Raw genomic sequence first — 15716 nt, forward strand, 5'->3', positions numbered from 1 at the left:
CACACACACACACACACACACACACACACACACACACACACACACACAGTACCTTAAGTAAATCTGGGCCTTTGGGTAACTTTATTGTCCAAACTTTAGTTTCCTTATGCAAAAATCATCACCTTGTGGAGGTGGGTACAAAACTTTATTAAGTTTAATGAATAAATATAGATGTAATATTTCAACGATTTAATATAAAACCTTTAATGCTCTCGACTTAAATACTTAGTATGGGGGCTGAGGACTTTGTTAGATGACGCATCAGCTGAAACCCGAAAGGTGCCTTTCAATCTGGAGAGGTCAACCGCAGACTGTTGGAAGAGAAAGGGAAAGATCGTTTATGTCTGCAAAGATGAACCACGCCTCAGCATAAGCGCAGCCCACTCTCTGCTCTCCCTGAAATTTCCATTTCCAAACCCACACCAGAGAGCAACATCAAACGACCTCACACACTCTAGTCACATACTGGTCAACAGACAGAATTTAGCATAAAATATTAATCAGATTTTGCTTTTTTAATCACTGAGAAACCTGTTGTGTCTAAGTCAGACAGTGCTGTATGGTTCAATTCTACATTAAACATTTTTTAGTGAGTGTATGTGTGTCACGGTGGCCTCCAATGCCATGCCAACAGCTGTTGCATCATTTATATCATGCAGCCTTCATGACATAATTCTGCAATCGTTTATTATTGCAACTGCATGCCGATAGGGGTCGCATGTGAGACAGTTTAGAGTCCTCAAGCAGTCAGAAGCTAATTTAACCCAACAGGAAAAACACAATGTAATGGGCAGTCACTGTCAGGTAATGCTTACCCAACAGCTGGTGGAGCTGGATTGTCTGTGCACCATGTCAGGTTACTTTCCATAACGCAACACAGATCAATTTGAAATTGTTATGTAAATGTCCCTGGGTGGAGGTTTGAATGCTGGGTTTCCTATGAAATTCCTCTTGTGATAAAGTTACGTTCAGGTGCCGTCTGACTGTGTGAGGGAAACGCATGAGAAAACATTTTGTTGTCTTTTCTGCTTTGACCTGTGCTTCATTTGTGTGCGAAATAATAGCAAACTATTGTGCAGGTCTTTTCTCACCTGATAAAAGATTAGTCTGTGTAAGTGCAACTTTACATGTGTCATCTTATTGCACTTCCTCTCATTTGACTGTGTGGTTTTGCATGTCGTCCTTATGTCATTTGACTGTTTAGCTTGTGACATGCAGTGCAATCGAGCAACATTCTACACTACGTGCAGCACACACTGCTGCACTTTTTTGAATACCTGTCTTTTAAAGTAGTTGATAACATTAGAAAAAACTAAGACTACCAAGAGAATTCGGAGGACTGAATTTAACAAGGCAAGTTATTTTTGGTGGCCTACAAAGTAGTGATGGGATTTCCAGCTCTTTTTAGAGAACCAGCTCTTTCGGCTCGGCTCACTAAAAAGGCTCCGAACCGGCTCTTCAGGTTGTTTTGTTGCTTTAATTAATTTATTATTAACAACAATAGAAAATTAAGTACAAAAGGAATTACTAATGTAAAAAAAGTGGTTTTATTTATACATGTTTATATATAGATATGTATAAACACGCATGCACAAAGTCCAAAGCACGTACAAACTCCAAAACACATTTCTAGCGTTAACTGAACTTCCTTAGCAGAGCTATCTAGATCACTTAAATTACATAATTGAAAGCATGTGTGTATTGTTTGTGTATTTATACACAAGCACTCATATATATTAAAATAATTTAAAAGAAAAGTTAATTTACCTGTTACTACCACACACCAAATCCGGTTGTTGGTACTTGCTGGCTTGTATAGCCACTAGGTAACAAAAGCTCAACACTGCCCCTAGCATCCTGGAGCACTTCTGTCATCTTTTGTACGTGCTTTGGAATTTTTACGTGTTTTGGAATTTTTACGTGTTTTGGAGTTTTTACGTGTTTTGGAGTTTTTATGTGTTTTGGAGTTTGTACGTGTTTTGTCTACATACGTTTGCCACCGTAAATATACTTTTATTTATTCACTCCACATAAAATGTAATAAATAAATCATATAATACTAAAACCAACTATTCACATTTCAACTTTTAACTATTTAAATTTTCAGCTTTTTCCTTTTAAACAAATTTAAAGTGAAACAACACAAAACACTGCAAACCACAACACCATTAAATATAAATTAAAATATAAAAACAAAAAGAAGATGCACATTCTCTGTCATATGGGCCTGCATGAATAAACTTTCTGAATCCTTTAACATCCGCAACTGAAAATAGTTGTGGATGATTACTATACCTTTCTAATGTGATGTTGTTGTCCCTGGCTCTCTTTCTCTCTCTCTTTCCCTCCCGCTCTGTTCCTGTGCTACTGCGAGTGTAACTCTACCGCCCCTCCCCCCTCATCCCAGTGTAAAGCACAAGGCTCGCTGCAGAGTGAAGCGGGAAAAAAGTGCGAGATAGAGGGTGAGAGAAAGGAAAAAAAAGATCTGCTCTAAGAGCCATTTCGTTGATGACCGACACATCACTACTACAAAGAGGTAAAAGGCTCTTGGTGAGATGGTGGGTATGGCTACATCAAAAATGAAAGCGCAGCTATGCACATTTAAAACCATTTTAAGACACTCACTTGCCAAACACTGCCCACTGGTGGTGAAAGTTTTATTTACTTCTTGCCTAGGGTAATTACAAAATACACCTTTAAATGTTAAGTCAGTAAGAAAATCATAACAATCCAGCCATATAGCATGCATCAGGACATGCAAAACAGCACAGACAAATGAGAGAAAGGATGAAAGAGGCCAAGTTGCACTGACGGACAATTAATCTGTCTGGTAACCAATCAACACACACAATCTGATCAATAACAAGTTAAAACAAATGCTTTATGATGTATTTACTCCACACAGACTGTGCACATGTGAACATATTTTGGCGCAAATGGAAATCAAAACTTTGTGTTTTTCCTCTTCCACCCAAAAAATAAAAATAAATAATGAGAAATATTTTTTCAGATGAAAAGACTACAAATAGACAGATATGCATGTGTAAAATCAATTGTCACAGGCATCAAGAATATGTGCTTCCACCGAATAGTTCTCCATCTCTTCACGTTAATCTAACGAACTGCTCTACAACTCCTAAAAACTCATATACAGAAAAATTAAGCCAAACCAAAGATCAGAGTGAGACTTCCTATTTGTTTGTTCCTCTTTGGTTGAAGTTCCTGATACCCTCTCCGGTCCGCCCCCATCTTTAAAACGTCCACAGCGCCAAACTTTGGGTTCCCCAACGGGAAAATGACGAGCAGCGAAGAGGAGCCGCAGTGGAGGAAAGTGCATTCCGTTACAGGAGTGATACCTCGGTCCAGGCATGGACACCGTGCAGTCGCAATCCGGGAGCTCATCGTCGTTTTCGGTGGTGGAAACGAAGGGATAGCGGAGGATCTCCATGTTTACAACACTGGTGAGCTACCGTTAGCATTCACGCTAACTAGCAGGTTAGCGGCTAATGTTTTTAGCATGCTCGAGAGGGAAACGACCCCTTAAGCTAACGAGCCCTCCACCACGGGCTTTTGTATACTGTATATGTGTTACATATATCTTTATAAAACAACCGCAAAATTATAAAATTGCGTGTACGATATTATTTGGTTGGGTTCTTTTTCATGTTTGTAAACTATCCACTTACTTGACCAGGAGAGTTTTATAGTTCCGAAATGTAGTGAACTGTAAAGTGAATTTGAGCAAGAGCCAAAAAAAGTAAGAACGTCACATCCTTTGTTTAATTAGCGATAGCAGTTAGCTTGAAAACATAAAGTTTCACAAAGAAGCATGGCAAAAATTTAACAAAGCTTACTGTGTGCGGCAAAGTGCCAGCGGAACTCGAGACTACTCCGGTACCGAGTGTTTGAACGTGACTCATAACAGACTTTTGTGTAATAGTGAAAACATGCACAAAGAAAGCACTGAACTATATGGCATATTAAATATATGACGTTCTTTTGTTACTTAAGGTGCAGTTTGGGTTATGTATGTAAAAATATATTTAACGTGAATGGTGAATTGTCTCCAGGCCAGCTTTGGCCAGTGCATTAAACATTATTAAGACATGCATAATACATTGGCTAACAGCTACCCTTTTTCCCAGTCTCAAAGCAGTGGTTTCTACCTGCGGTTAGGGGTGACATCCCTCCTGGCTGTGCAGCCCATGGCTTTGTTTGTGAAGGTACTCGAATACTGGTCTTTGGTGGAATGGTTGAGTTTGGAAAATACACCAACAGCCTCTATGAACTCCAGGTAACACTGTCTCTTTTTTCCACTGCAGCTTCTTCTAACTCTGCTGCTGTTATGGGGAAGATGTTAAAAGATATTTTTTGTTTCTCAGGCGAGTCGCTGGCTGTGGAAGAAGCTGAAGCCAAGGGCACCCAGAAATGGCTCGCTGCCGTGCCCTCGGATCGGACACAGCTTCACTCTTGTGGGTAATAAATGCTACCTGTTTGGAGGGCTGGCCAATGATAGTGAGGATCCCAATGGCAACGTGCCAAGGTACTGTGCAGACACATCTTTACTCTCAAGAATGGTGTAAAAACCTGTAAGTGCTCTGTGGTTTATTGGGTTTTTCCCATTTTAGGTATTTGGGAGACTTGTATGAATTGGAGCTCCAGTCAGTTTCAGGGGCCAGAGGCTGGAACATTCCAGACACAAAGGGCCGTGGTCCCTCTGCACGGGAGTCCCATACATCAGTTGCCTACACTGGCCTTGGTTCCCCGAAGCTCTACATCTTTGGAGGGATGCAAGGAAGTCGGCTAGATGACCTCTGGCAGCTTGATCTTGGTAGGAGTGATCTTGGTTTTATATATCATATTGACTAGCTGCAGAAAGAAAGCTTTATTTTGATGTTCACTTGGATTAAAATTTAAATTGCACTAGTGATACTTATGCTTGTGATTGTTGCCAACTGTCATTCTCTCATCCTGCCCAATAAATTGCAAGCCAAAAAAGAACAATAGCATAACAACAACAACAAAAAAAACAACCTAAATGCAAGTGTGGAGTCGATGGAAGACCAGAGTCGTGGAGGATTTGGGACAGAAGGATAGCAGCAAGAGTGTAACAGGATTAGAAATGAGTATATCATAGGGACAGCTCAGGTAAATGGTTTGGAGGCAACGCTAGGCAGCAGTGAGATAGTTTGCATATTTACAGAGGAGGGATCGTGGCTGTATCGTACAAAGAATCATGAAGATTGCAGCTGCCAGGCAGGAGGAAAAGAGGAAGACCACAGAATGGATGTAGTGGAGAAGGACATGCACAGGGTTGGTGTGATAGAGGAGGATTCTAGGTATAGTGTGAGATGGAGGCAATCCCTAAACGGACCAGCCAGAAGAAGAAGGACAAAAGAAAGGTTTAAGCATGAATTTTTAATAAAACTGCCTTAATGATTAATGTGAGAGTAAGATTGGTTGATATTAACTCTACACAGGATTTGCAGTGTGTGTGTGTATATCTATCTATCTATCTATCTATCTATCTATCTATCTATCTATCTATCTATCTATCTATCTATCTATCTATCTATCTATCTATCCATTAGTTTTATTAAAAATTCATGTGTTTGTATATTTGTGCAACATGGCAGTAAGTATAAAATGAAAACTGTAATGGTGAAAATACCTTTGGTTGTGCCAGAAGTTGGTGAAGTAACATATGATCAAAATTGTCAGTGTTCTGTCTTCCTCCAAAGTTGGCAACCCTGAGAAAATAAACCAGCGTTAAGAATTTAAACCTTTGTTTGCATTGCTCCTCAGTTAGGTGCCAGCTGTGTCATTCCCTGCAGGCTTCATTTTGTTATTTTGACCTTTTAAGCTAATTTGGCAATCATTCATCGCAGAAAGGTAACGTTATATAACTTTGCTCAGCCATGTCTCTAACACATGTGAGTCCACTGAGATCCTCATACCAGTAATTAGAAAACGGTCATCCCCAATTAGATGTGAGATTTTCTTTTTTTAATGTGCATAAGCATATTAAGTTCAAGGGTTGATGAATTAACTGAAATAACATAAGAAATTAATTCTGGAAAAACTCAAATTGCTAAATAGAAAATCATCAGAATGCAAGAAGTGACATGTTTAACACCCTGATTTTTCTCTTTGATGTTTTAAGCCCTGTTTGCATGTCTCCATTTCTAATTGGTAATGAGGAACAGGAGTTTGGAATATTTAAACACATCTATATCTTTTCTTTGTCGTCGTTAGACACAATGGTTTGGTCAATGCCGGAAACAAAAGGTTCCACACCATTTCCCAGAAGTCTTCATTCGGCCAGTGTCATCGGAAACAAGTAAGCTTCTTATGTATTAACACCAGAGAGCTTTTTGTGTTCCTCTCTGGCAACAAAAAGCTACTTTATATTAGGGCTGCCACAATTAGTCGACTAGTCACGATTACGTCGACGATTTATTTAATAGTAGACGCGTCCTTTAAAGCTTTGTAAGATCCCGAAAGACACAGGAATAAGCATTAGGGTTTAAGAGTGTAATAACGGGCTGAAACAGAAGGTGGCAGCACTGCATGTACAAGGATGCCAGCTGCCGTTAAACCCCAAAGAAGAAGAAGCGGTGTCCAGCATCGTTGATGTGTCCAAATTCAGGGACAGCATCCTTCGGAAGCCGCATTTGTAGGCCTATTACGTTACAGCAACACGACGAAGGCTATCCAAATTCGAAGACTCCGACAGATGTGTCCTTCAGTTTTTATATTACTCTTATTACTCTTTCTGGGTCACAAAATGAACTTTTAACATATTTTCAGGCGAGAATGTAGCTGTGTAAACTTCAAATATCTGCTCAGTTTATCAAGACATCACATATTTGCAAACGTGCTCTGACATTTTCGAGAGATGTCTGTTACCCACTAGCTCGACAGCTAGCCGGGGTTCAGGGCTCACTAGAGCCGGCGAGAGCAGCAGACTCCCGGAACATCGTTTTCAGATCCCCGCAGTTTTTCGCTACTCGGGTTAAACATGATATATAAGTCACTTAGATAGTTTAAAAATGTTATTGTTTGGCTGTTTTCTGTGTTTTATTTGTTCCTGAGTAAATCAGTTTGGCTGAGATTAAAGTTATAGTTTTCACAAACTGAATAATCAGTTTTCTGTTTATTCAGAAAACTGAATAAACAGAAGTGTGAGATGGTCGAGAATTTACTCCAATGTCCTGTTGTATTTTAGATAGCAAGGAGCAGATGGCTGAGTTTATTAAACTCCACTGAGACCATCTGCAAATTTCATTAAAAGTTTAATAAACTATCATCTTGTCTTTATTTTTAGTTAGCACATATTCAAGCTGTAAACTAATGATAGTTATATAAGAGCAGATGCATGCTGTTAAAATAAGCTGTACGCTTTACCTCCAATAGATGCATGATGTGATTAGTCGACTGATCACAAAAATAATCAAAATAATCGTTTGTGGCAGCCCTACTTTATACTCTGCCATGTGGCTAAATCTGATAATGCAGCTTAACTTTATAAATGATTATCTACGTTGATAAAACATCATATTTCAGTTCGGCCTGAGCATAATGCTACACTATACTGCCAAACGTATTCACCCATCCAAGTCATTGAGTTCAGGTGTTTCAGGCTCTTCCATGGCCACAGGTGAAATAAAGCTCCTAGGCATTCAGACTGCTTCTACAAACATTTGTGAAAGAATTAGTTGCTCTCAGGAGCTCGGTGAATTCCATTGTGGTACTGTGATAGGATGGCAGCTGTGCAACAAGTCTAGTCATGAAATTTCTTCACTAATAAATATTCCACAGTCAGCTGTTAGTGGTATTATAACAATGTGAAAGCCACTGGGGATGATAGCAACTCCAACATACATGAAGTGGTAGGCGATGTAAAATTACAAAGCAGGGTCATCTGCTGTTGATGCACATAATGTGCAGAGGTCACCAACTTTTGGCAGATTCAGTTGTTCCAGACCTCCAAACTTAGTTTGGCCTTGAGCTAATTGGTCAAGAACAGTGCATAGAGAGCTGTAATGGGTTTCCATGGATGAGCAGCTGCATCCAAGTCTTACATCACCCAATGTTTGTGTGTTATTGTTTTATAGTTCTTGTGTATATATGAAACCAGAATGTCCTTCGACATAGTCTGGTGTGTTCTGTCTGCAGGATGTATGTTTTTGGCGGCTGGATTCCTGCTCCAGAGTCAGAGACGCACATTGCTTTAGGAACTGAATGGATCTGCACTAATTCCCTGAGCGTTCTCAACTTAGGTGAGTTCTTCTCATTATAACCCCTTAAAATAACTTATGAGTGGTTTTGTAAATGAGATCTGTAGCCTGTGAGCCTTTTTTGTTTGTTTGTTTAATCTCATCCATGGAATTCCTACAATCCTTCATGGAGGCCAGCAAGCTCACTATTACCTGGTTTTCCTATCACAGATACTATGACTTGGCAGAACCTTGGCCCAGAGCAGCACGATGATGATATAGAGTACCAGCTGCAGAGCCAGGGACCACAGACCGATGACCCATATGCCTGCAGGCCAAGAGCCAGGGCTGGCCACTGCGCCGCTAGCGTTGGCTCCAGGCTTTACGTTTGGAGCGGTCGTGATGGATACCGCAAGAGCTGGAACTACCAAGTGTGCTGCAAGGACCTGTGGTACCTGGAAACAGGTGAGAAACGGGGGAGCGAGTTAGGGCAATGGGGTCGGTGCTGGGGGGGCAAAAAGCACAAATCTGTTTAAAAATCCTTTGGTCTCAGATCGACCAGCGACCCCAGAGGCAGTGCTGCTCATCAAATCTACTGTCAGCATGCTCCATGTGGCATGGCGCCCCCTGGCTGCAGCAGACTGCTATATCCTCCAGATCCAGCCTGCAAGTTCCCTCAGGACTACAGTGAGTGGTCCCAAACCAGCGGATCCAAGAGGAATAGATGGTCAGAATGGAAAGGAAAAACAATCTGCTGGTAAGGAAAGCACAGCCTTCAGTGACTTCATCAGTTTATATTAAAATCTTTATTGGATTTAGATGGAAAGGTTTCTGTGTAGCGCTAATGGTCACTGCAAACAGAATACAGCAAAAAGGGAACAATTTCAATGCTTTCAGACTCATAAAATACACTATTGACACTATCAGTCTTTCTTTACTTTCTATGTAAAATGGTTTGATCCCATCATTGTCAAAATGAAGAAACCGCAAACCGAGAAGAGAAAGGAGCAGCACAGGTAAGTGTCTTTCTTATATCAGTAATAAAGGCTGGGCAATATGGGGGAAGAACAGTGATCAATGTCAATCAAATCACTTCTTGTGGGCGTTGTGTTGTCAGTGGGAGAAACATTTCATCGTCCAAGTGACTTCAGTCTTAGAAGAAGTCACTTTTTTCCCCTTTGTTTTCTCTCTTGTTATTGTTCCTGATTTAATCGTGTACAAAGCTTCAGTCGCCCAAATATCATGTGTGCTATTGCCGGCTGCCAGTCCTACACGGTGCTTTAGTTTAAAATTAGGTGGCTATAGCTCAGATCCAGCCACATCATTAGTTCAGTTCAGTACTAATCTTATTAGCTTTTTGGGTTATCTGTCAAAATGTGAATGGCATGAGCTGTACTGGCTTTATCTTAACACTGAGGAAAAGTTACTTCACAATAACTGTATTTATCATTTTATCACCCAGAACTATCTATAAATAAGATTTAATACACAAACACTAACATACAGCCACACTAACACGCCAGCAGTCCAGACGTAGTGCTTAAATTTTCTCCCTGATGTTTTTTTTTCTTTCTCAGGGTGCTTTGCTGCAGCAGGATGCTTCAGCAAAATCTTCAAATGGCTCAGCAGACAGTCAAGCACAGGGTGGGAGGATCGATGGGAGAGACTTGAAAGAGGACTCTAACCTAAAACTCTGCAGTAAGTCTCTTATCAGGTGGTTCTTGCTTAAATGCTGTTTTATACAGTTCATTTCAGTTTTGTTTATATAACCTCAAATCACCACAACAGTCACCAAGCCACTTTTATATTGTAAGATAAAGACTACAGTAATACAGAAATAAACCCCAACAATCAGATGTCCTCCTATAAGCAAGCGATTTACAACAGTGGGAAGGAAAAACTCCCTTTTAATAGGAAGAAGCCTCCAGCTGACGCAAGGTCAGGGAGGGGAAGCTATCTGCTGTTACCAATATGTGTTTAAGAATTTAAGCTCCTGCACAGTAATAGTCAGATATGTTTGCAGAAATATGGCTGCACAAATAAACTCTTACTCCAGTTTATGACTTCTAATCTTAGACTCAACTTGAAAAAAATACAAAAGCAGTGTATTCTTTGACGTGGCTAGAGTAGCTTTGTACGAGTCACAGTTCAAATTATCCTTATTTATCATATACTCAGCCTTGGTGCAGGCAGAGCACTGTTTATGACAGAATGTAAATGCTTCAAAATTTGCAGGCCACATCAGATTGTGTTACTGAACCAGATGTGACCTATAATGTAATTTAATTTTTCTCCAAAGCAGGATTTTGTTATTATGACATTTTTAGATTGTTTGTGTTTCTGTGTGTTCTGTTTGTAGCTGCTGGGCAGGAGACGGCAGCAGCAGATCTCAGCAGCTCAGCTCAGCTCCAGTCAGGTAATGGTGGCTCTTACGCTCTAACATCAGTGATATTTGACTGGTGAGGATTTTAAAACGTGTTGATTATTTTACCTTTTTACAGGCAAAAAGCCGGTTTCTGCAGACAAGACAGCAGATTTTTATACCCACACAGATCAGGTCGGATTTTCTTCTGATAGTGAATTTTTAACTCTGCCTCTCAGCTTGGTTCATACTAACACCACAAACCATCACCTTCAGGTTCGGCAGAATCCAGACAACGCTGTGTGGTTTGATGTCTGCGTGTTCAAAGCACTATTCTCTGAGGTCAGCCACTACTACCTACCTGCTGATGGTGACCAGGTGACATCTGCCATCAACAGTCGGGCAACAAACACTAAAGAGGTAAAAACCAGAAGTGAATGGTGTTTATGAAGAAACCACTTATGGATTACATCTTACCCTCACATGCTCGCTCTCTCCTTCAGAAGAAGCTGCCAGGGCCTCAGGACTACCAGGGCAGAGAGAAGCAGGAGCTGGCTACCGGTCAGACATACAGGTTCAGAGTTGCAGGCATCAACTACTTTGGCCAGGGAGATTTCAGCCCGGTGAGCGAGTTCAAAACCTGCCAGCCTGGCTTCCCTGGAGCACCCTCTGCTGTTAAGATTACCAAGGTGACACACAGTATCAAGAAATATTGATGCAAAGATCAGGAAAACTGGAAAATGTATTTGATGTGCTTTTCGGTATCGCTTGCATGTAGGCCACTGATTCAGTCCACATCACTTGGGAGGCTCCTTCATCTCCATCGGGCCGGATCCTGGAGTATTCCATGTACATGGCAGTGAGGAAGAGCCGCTCATCCACTTCGGATCGGCCGGGTCAGATGGCGTTCATCCGGATATACCGTGGCACCAAGACCTCCTGCTCGGTCAGTTCCAGCCACCTGGACAACGCGCACATCGACAGCTCTGCCTCCAACCGACCAGCAGTCGTCTTCCGGATCGCTGCAAAGAATGAGCAAGGCTACGGCCCAGCCACGCAGATCCGCTGGATTCAAGGTGGAGCAGCTTCCGATATTATTTATTTAAACTTCCTCTCACATTAAAATGATGGATGTACCAACCTTCTCTTTCTGTGTTTTATAGATCCCAGTACACTGCGAACATCTCTATCCAAAGCTGACAGCAGTGCTGAGGCTGACAACGACGCTGCTGACAGGTGATCAGAGTTTTTAACTTTTCTGCTTTGTTTATTTTTCAAAGTGGACACTTGTAATTGGTTCTTTATTTTCTTTCTTCTTGCAGCTCCAGCTGAAAATGTTTTAGGGAAAGGACTTTTCACTCAAGATGCTGGCAAATCTATTTCCCAATAGTTTTGTTAATTTATTTTTAATCTATTTAATTTTTACTTTGTAAATAGATTTACATTTTCACAGGCTGTTTGGCCACTGTTCTGTTTTAGTTAAAGTGTTTTGTTAAGTAATTATTATAGTATTATAAGATGTAGAAAACACTGCAAGTATTGTTTGAAATGCATTCTGGAAGACGTGAAGACGCCTCAGTGTTTACTGAACAAGCCACTGACGGGCTATGAGAAGGAAACACGAGTGGTCCTTTTACAGGCCCCACCGGTCCCACGAGGTTATGAAATATCAGCAATGTTACTCATGTTTTTGTGTCTTACTCAGCCACATGTTACTGCAAACTTGTTTCCGTTATACGTCTATATATAATTTCAGTTTGATTTTTCTTTGTCTTTACATTTATCTCACTGTAATGTATGTGTAATACATCACAGTGCTTTTATTAGCATGTTCAAAAGCCATGTACTCTTAACCTATTTCTGACATAATTTCATTTCAATATACTCATAGCCACAGAAAACAGTCATGTACTGGGTGAAAGGTATTACAGCTTTGCCATCTTCTCCATCGTGTTACCGTCTTTACCAGGTGCAGTAAAGATGCCACACTTTTTACCCGTTTCATTTTCCTCTTATAAAAGACTCTCACTCATCCATATATAGTTTCATCAGTTAGCCACTGGAATTTACACTGAGTAAATTGTTGTTTTTATAATTCGGATTATATCAATCTGCACCTGTTTTCTTGAAGATTTATAAATATAAATGTCATGATAGTATCAGCAAACATCAGCCTGTAATTGTTCTATTGAGGACACTCGCAGCTTTGCATGGACCTCAATAATGTACAGACCACAGGCAGTTATTACAGAGGCTGGGTGAAATACTGTTGCAATATAATGGAAAACAAAAAAGGGGTGAATTTACATTTTTCACTTTTAAAGCAGTGACCAGAGAGTGCACAAAGTTTCTAATGACAATCATTAGTGGCACTGTATAGGATTTAAAAGAAAGGTGCTCAAGATACGACTACCTGCTGGATGCTGGTGTAACACCTGTGTGTGGGCCGGTGGAGATGTGCTTCAGCATCTTTGGTCGGTTTGTTGCTCTGGATCAGCAGCAGCTTCTTCTGGTATCTAATTGCAGATGTGTGCAAGCTGCTCAGGTCTCAGAGGTGATGAAGTCTAATGTGTGTATAACTAATCAATGTGACCTGCAATAATAATAATAAAAAAAACATCCATCCATTCATCAGTTTTCTTCCACTTATCTGGGGCCGGGTCACTCGGGTAGCAGCCCAAGCAAAGAAGCCCAGACTTCCCTCTCCCCAGCCACCACCTCCAGCTTGTCTGGGGGAACACCAAGGCGTTCCCAGGCCAGCCGAGAGATATAATCTCTCCAGGGTGTCCTGGGTCTGCCCTGGGGTCTCCTCCCTGTGGGACATGCCCAGAAAACCTTGCCCAGGAGGCACCCATCCTTGTCAGATGCCCGAACCACCTCAACTGACTCCTTTCGATGAGGAGGAGCAGCGGCTCTACTCTGAGCCCCTCCGGAATAGCTGAACTTCTCACCCTATCTCTAAGGGCGAGGCCAGCCACCCTTTTCCGCCGCTTGTATTCGCAATCTCGTTCTTTCTGTCACTACCCACAGCTCGTGACCATAGGTGAGGGTACGGGCGTAGAAAGAAATATGTTGTTCTCAAATATATATTTAGCATTTCAGTTAAAATATGAAGAGTCGCTGCAACATATTTTGTTGAATGTGGTAAATGTGTGTGAAACAGCTGTGGTAATGTATGGGTTAGTATGAACTATAATGTGGAAATACCAGACTATATATGAAGGTTTGATACAGTAGCAAATATAATTATTACTGTAACAGATATAGCACATGCTTACAGGATGAACACTTTTTAGTAAAAATGTCAGTAATTTTCTGCCCTACAACCTGTTTATTTGCTCATTAAAAATTATCTAATCAATAATAAGACGGCAGACATGTAGACGTGAACGAGATGACCTGCCGCAGTTTAAACTGAGCATCAGAATGGGAGAAAATGGATGATTTATTTGACTCCGGGCATGTCATGGTTGTTGGTGCTAGATGAGCTGGTGCAGCTTCCTTTTCCCTGAAAAGTAAACTTTATTCAGATTGACTGTCCCTCAAAAACAAAATCACACCAAAAAAGTCAATATTAAACACTGAGATCACCGACTGATCCGGCTCGTTTCATGTGGCTCGGGAGAGGTTCTTAATTTATTTCATGTCTAGGGAATGTGAAGGCCAGTCATCAGTGTCAGTGCCTTCCTCATTTATGAGTTGCCTTCACATGAATGACCTTCACAAGGAACCAGAAGTAAGCCTCATAGTAAGGTCTGAAGGGTTCAATAACAGGAGTCAGTACTGTTGGTCTGTGTGGTGCTCCTTGGATAACCATTGCCAAACTATCACTAACTTACTGCCAAGCCAGCAATACTGGAAGATGTTATCCAGGTAGCACAACATCTCTCTTGTTCTTTCCACATTTTTTCCACATCTGTCACGTACTCAGTGTAAACCTGCTCTGATCTGAAAAAGAATGAGGTGCCAATGGTGGACCTACCATTTCTGGTGTTCCCCATAGAACAGCACCATGTAGACTGATTGGTGTTCAATGAACACAGGTCCTTTCAGGCCCTCATGTCATGCTCATGGAGACTTCTTGACCATATGTTTAGAAAAATGCACATGAGCACCCTGATAGAGGTTATCTTTTGGGGCTCTTGCAGTGCTCCTCCCGTTCTTCCTAAATCAGTGGAGCAGATGCCAGTCCTACTGATAGATTGACCACCCAGCCCATGGCCCATCTCCTGGTAGCTCCTCCACACTCTTGAAACTACTGGTAGACACAGCGAACCCTCTTGCAATAGCACACATAGATCTTCTAGAAATTGAACTACCTGATTAATCTGAATGAGCTTCAGGTCATGCTGCAAGTAATGACACTTGCAAAAAAAAGCTAAATTAGAAACAAAATAGCCAAGGGGCTTAAGGAAAAAGCAGTAGTCTTCAGACCAATGTTCTTTCTAGGAAACGCTGACACTTGAATATTGGTGTTGACCATTCTGGAGGTGGTCAAAGTGGCCAGAAGACAGGAAAATGCCCCAGGGAAGCTGGCAGTGAGTGAATGTCCCCTGCGTGGGTAAATGCGCACGGTTCGCTTCGGAGACTATCACGGATCCTGCTGTATAATAACCTCAGCTGGAAGAAGCGACAAACCAAACATAGGAGAATGCTTTAAATACGGGTTTGGGGCTGTTTACGTGTGAATAGGGAAAGGCACTATCCCGTGAACCAAAGTGCATAAGCTCAGGAGGACGTAATGGACATTACAATCGGCGATTGTAATTTAAAACTTAGCACCTGCACACTCAACACTGATATAGAATAAAACGACTCAACTGAATAAATTTCTTAGATCTTCATTAAGGAGTCTTTATTCTCCAAATTTACTTAGACGTAATTACATATTAAGAGATTTCCAAAGGGAAGAAATTGAAAAAATAAGAACTGATTATATCACCTTCCCTATCCCTCCTAAAGGGAAAGAAGTCCAATTTAAAATTTTGAATAAAATTTACCTGACAAATAGACTCCTTGGTGATAGATTCAAAATAGAAACTGGTAATTGTGTATTTTGTGAAACAGAAGAGGAGGATTTGGACCATCTATTCTTTTTGTGCAATTTTATACAAATATTTTGGTTGGATTTTCAT

At 41.0% G+C, this 15716-nt stretch overlaps 2 protein-coding genes across 4 annotated transcripts in view; one reads left to right on the plus strand and one right to left on the minus strand.

The window, feature by feature from the left end:
• The window catches only part of elk3 (ETS transcription factor ELK3), a 16072-nt gene extending 12338 nt beyond the window's left edge, over positions 1 to 3734 (minus strand). The window contains exons 1-2 of one of the 2 annotated variants that reach the window (XM_005743358.2): positions 3687 to 3734; positions 226 to 311 (exon numbers count right to left, since the gene is read on the minus strand). The gene's annotated coding sequence lies outside the window, so the exon portion shown is untranslated. Of the gene's footprint in view, positions 1 to 52; positions 83 to 225; positions 312 to 3686 lie in introns of those variants that run through there. The other variant, XM_005743359.2, reaches the window with a different exon arrangement.
• On the plus strand, positions 3204 to 13203 carry hcfc2 (host cell factor C2). 2 transcript variants are annotated; one of them, XM_005743357.2, is made up of 17 exons: positions 3204 to 3461; positions 4146 to 4294; positions 4383 to 4543; positions 4629 to 4831; positions 6256 to 6340; positions 8179 to 8282; positions 8451 to 8684; positions 8773 to 8976; positions 9201 to 9235; positions 9797 to 9917; positions 10579 to 10635; positions 10721 to 10776; positions 10858 to 11001; positions 11088 to 11270; positions 11360 to 11657; positions 11745 to 11817; positions 11904 to 13203. In XM_005743357.2, the coding sequence occupies exons 1-17, from the start codon at positions 3296 to 3298 to the stop codon at positions 11911 to 11913; spliced, it is 2283 nt and encodes a 760-aa protein (XP_005743414.1). In that variant the 5' UTR covers positions 3204 to 3295; the 3' UTR covers positions 11914 to 13203. The 2 variants fall into 2 exon arrangements, with proteins under 2 accessions (XP_005743414.1, XP_005743413.1); XM_005743356.2 differs by having other exon boundaries at positions 3205 to 3461; positions 11085 to 11270.
• Positions 13204 to 15716: the final 2513 nt, after the last annotated feature.

The sequence above is a fragment of the Pundamilia nyererei genome, unplaced genomic scaffold (assembly GCF_000239375.1).
Source record: "Pundamilia nyererei isolate P.nyererei 1_Seehausen unplaced genomic scaffold, PunNye1.0 scaffold00130, whole genome shotgun sequence".
NCBI classification, from domain to species: Eukaryota; Metazoa; Chordata; class Actinopteri; order Cichliformes; family Cichlidae; genus Pundamilia; species Pundamilia nyererei.

What these genes read in the sequence shown, in the direction of transcription:
- hcfc2 (XM_005743356.2), top strand. Translation starts at nt 3,296, where the DNA reads ATGACGAGCAGCGAAGAGGAGCCGCAGTGGAGGAAAGTGCATTCCGTT. An exon ending in CCTGAGCGTTCTCAACTTAG is followed by an intron (nt 8,283 to 8,450) that starts GTGAGTTCTTCT and finishes TTCCTATCACAG; the next exon opens with ATACTATGACTTGGCAGAAC. An exon ending in CTCTAACCTAAAACTCTGCA is followed by an intron (nt 9,918 to 10,578) that starts GTAAGTCTCTTA and finishes TTCTGTTTGTAG; the next exon opens with CTGCTGGGCAGGAGACGGCA.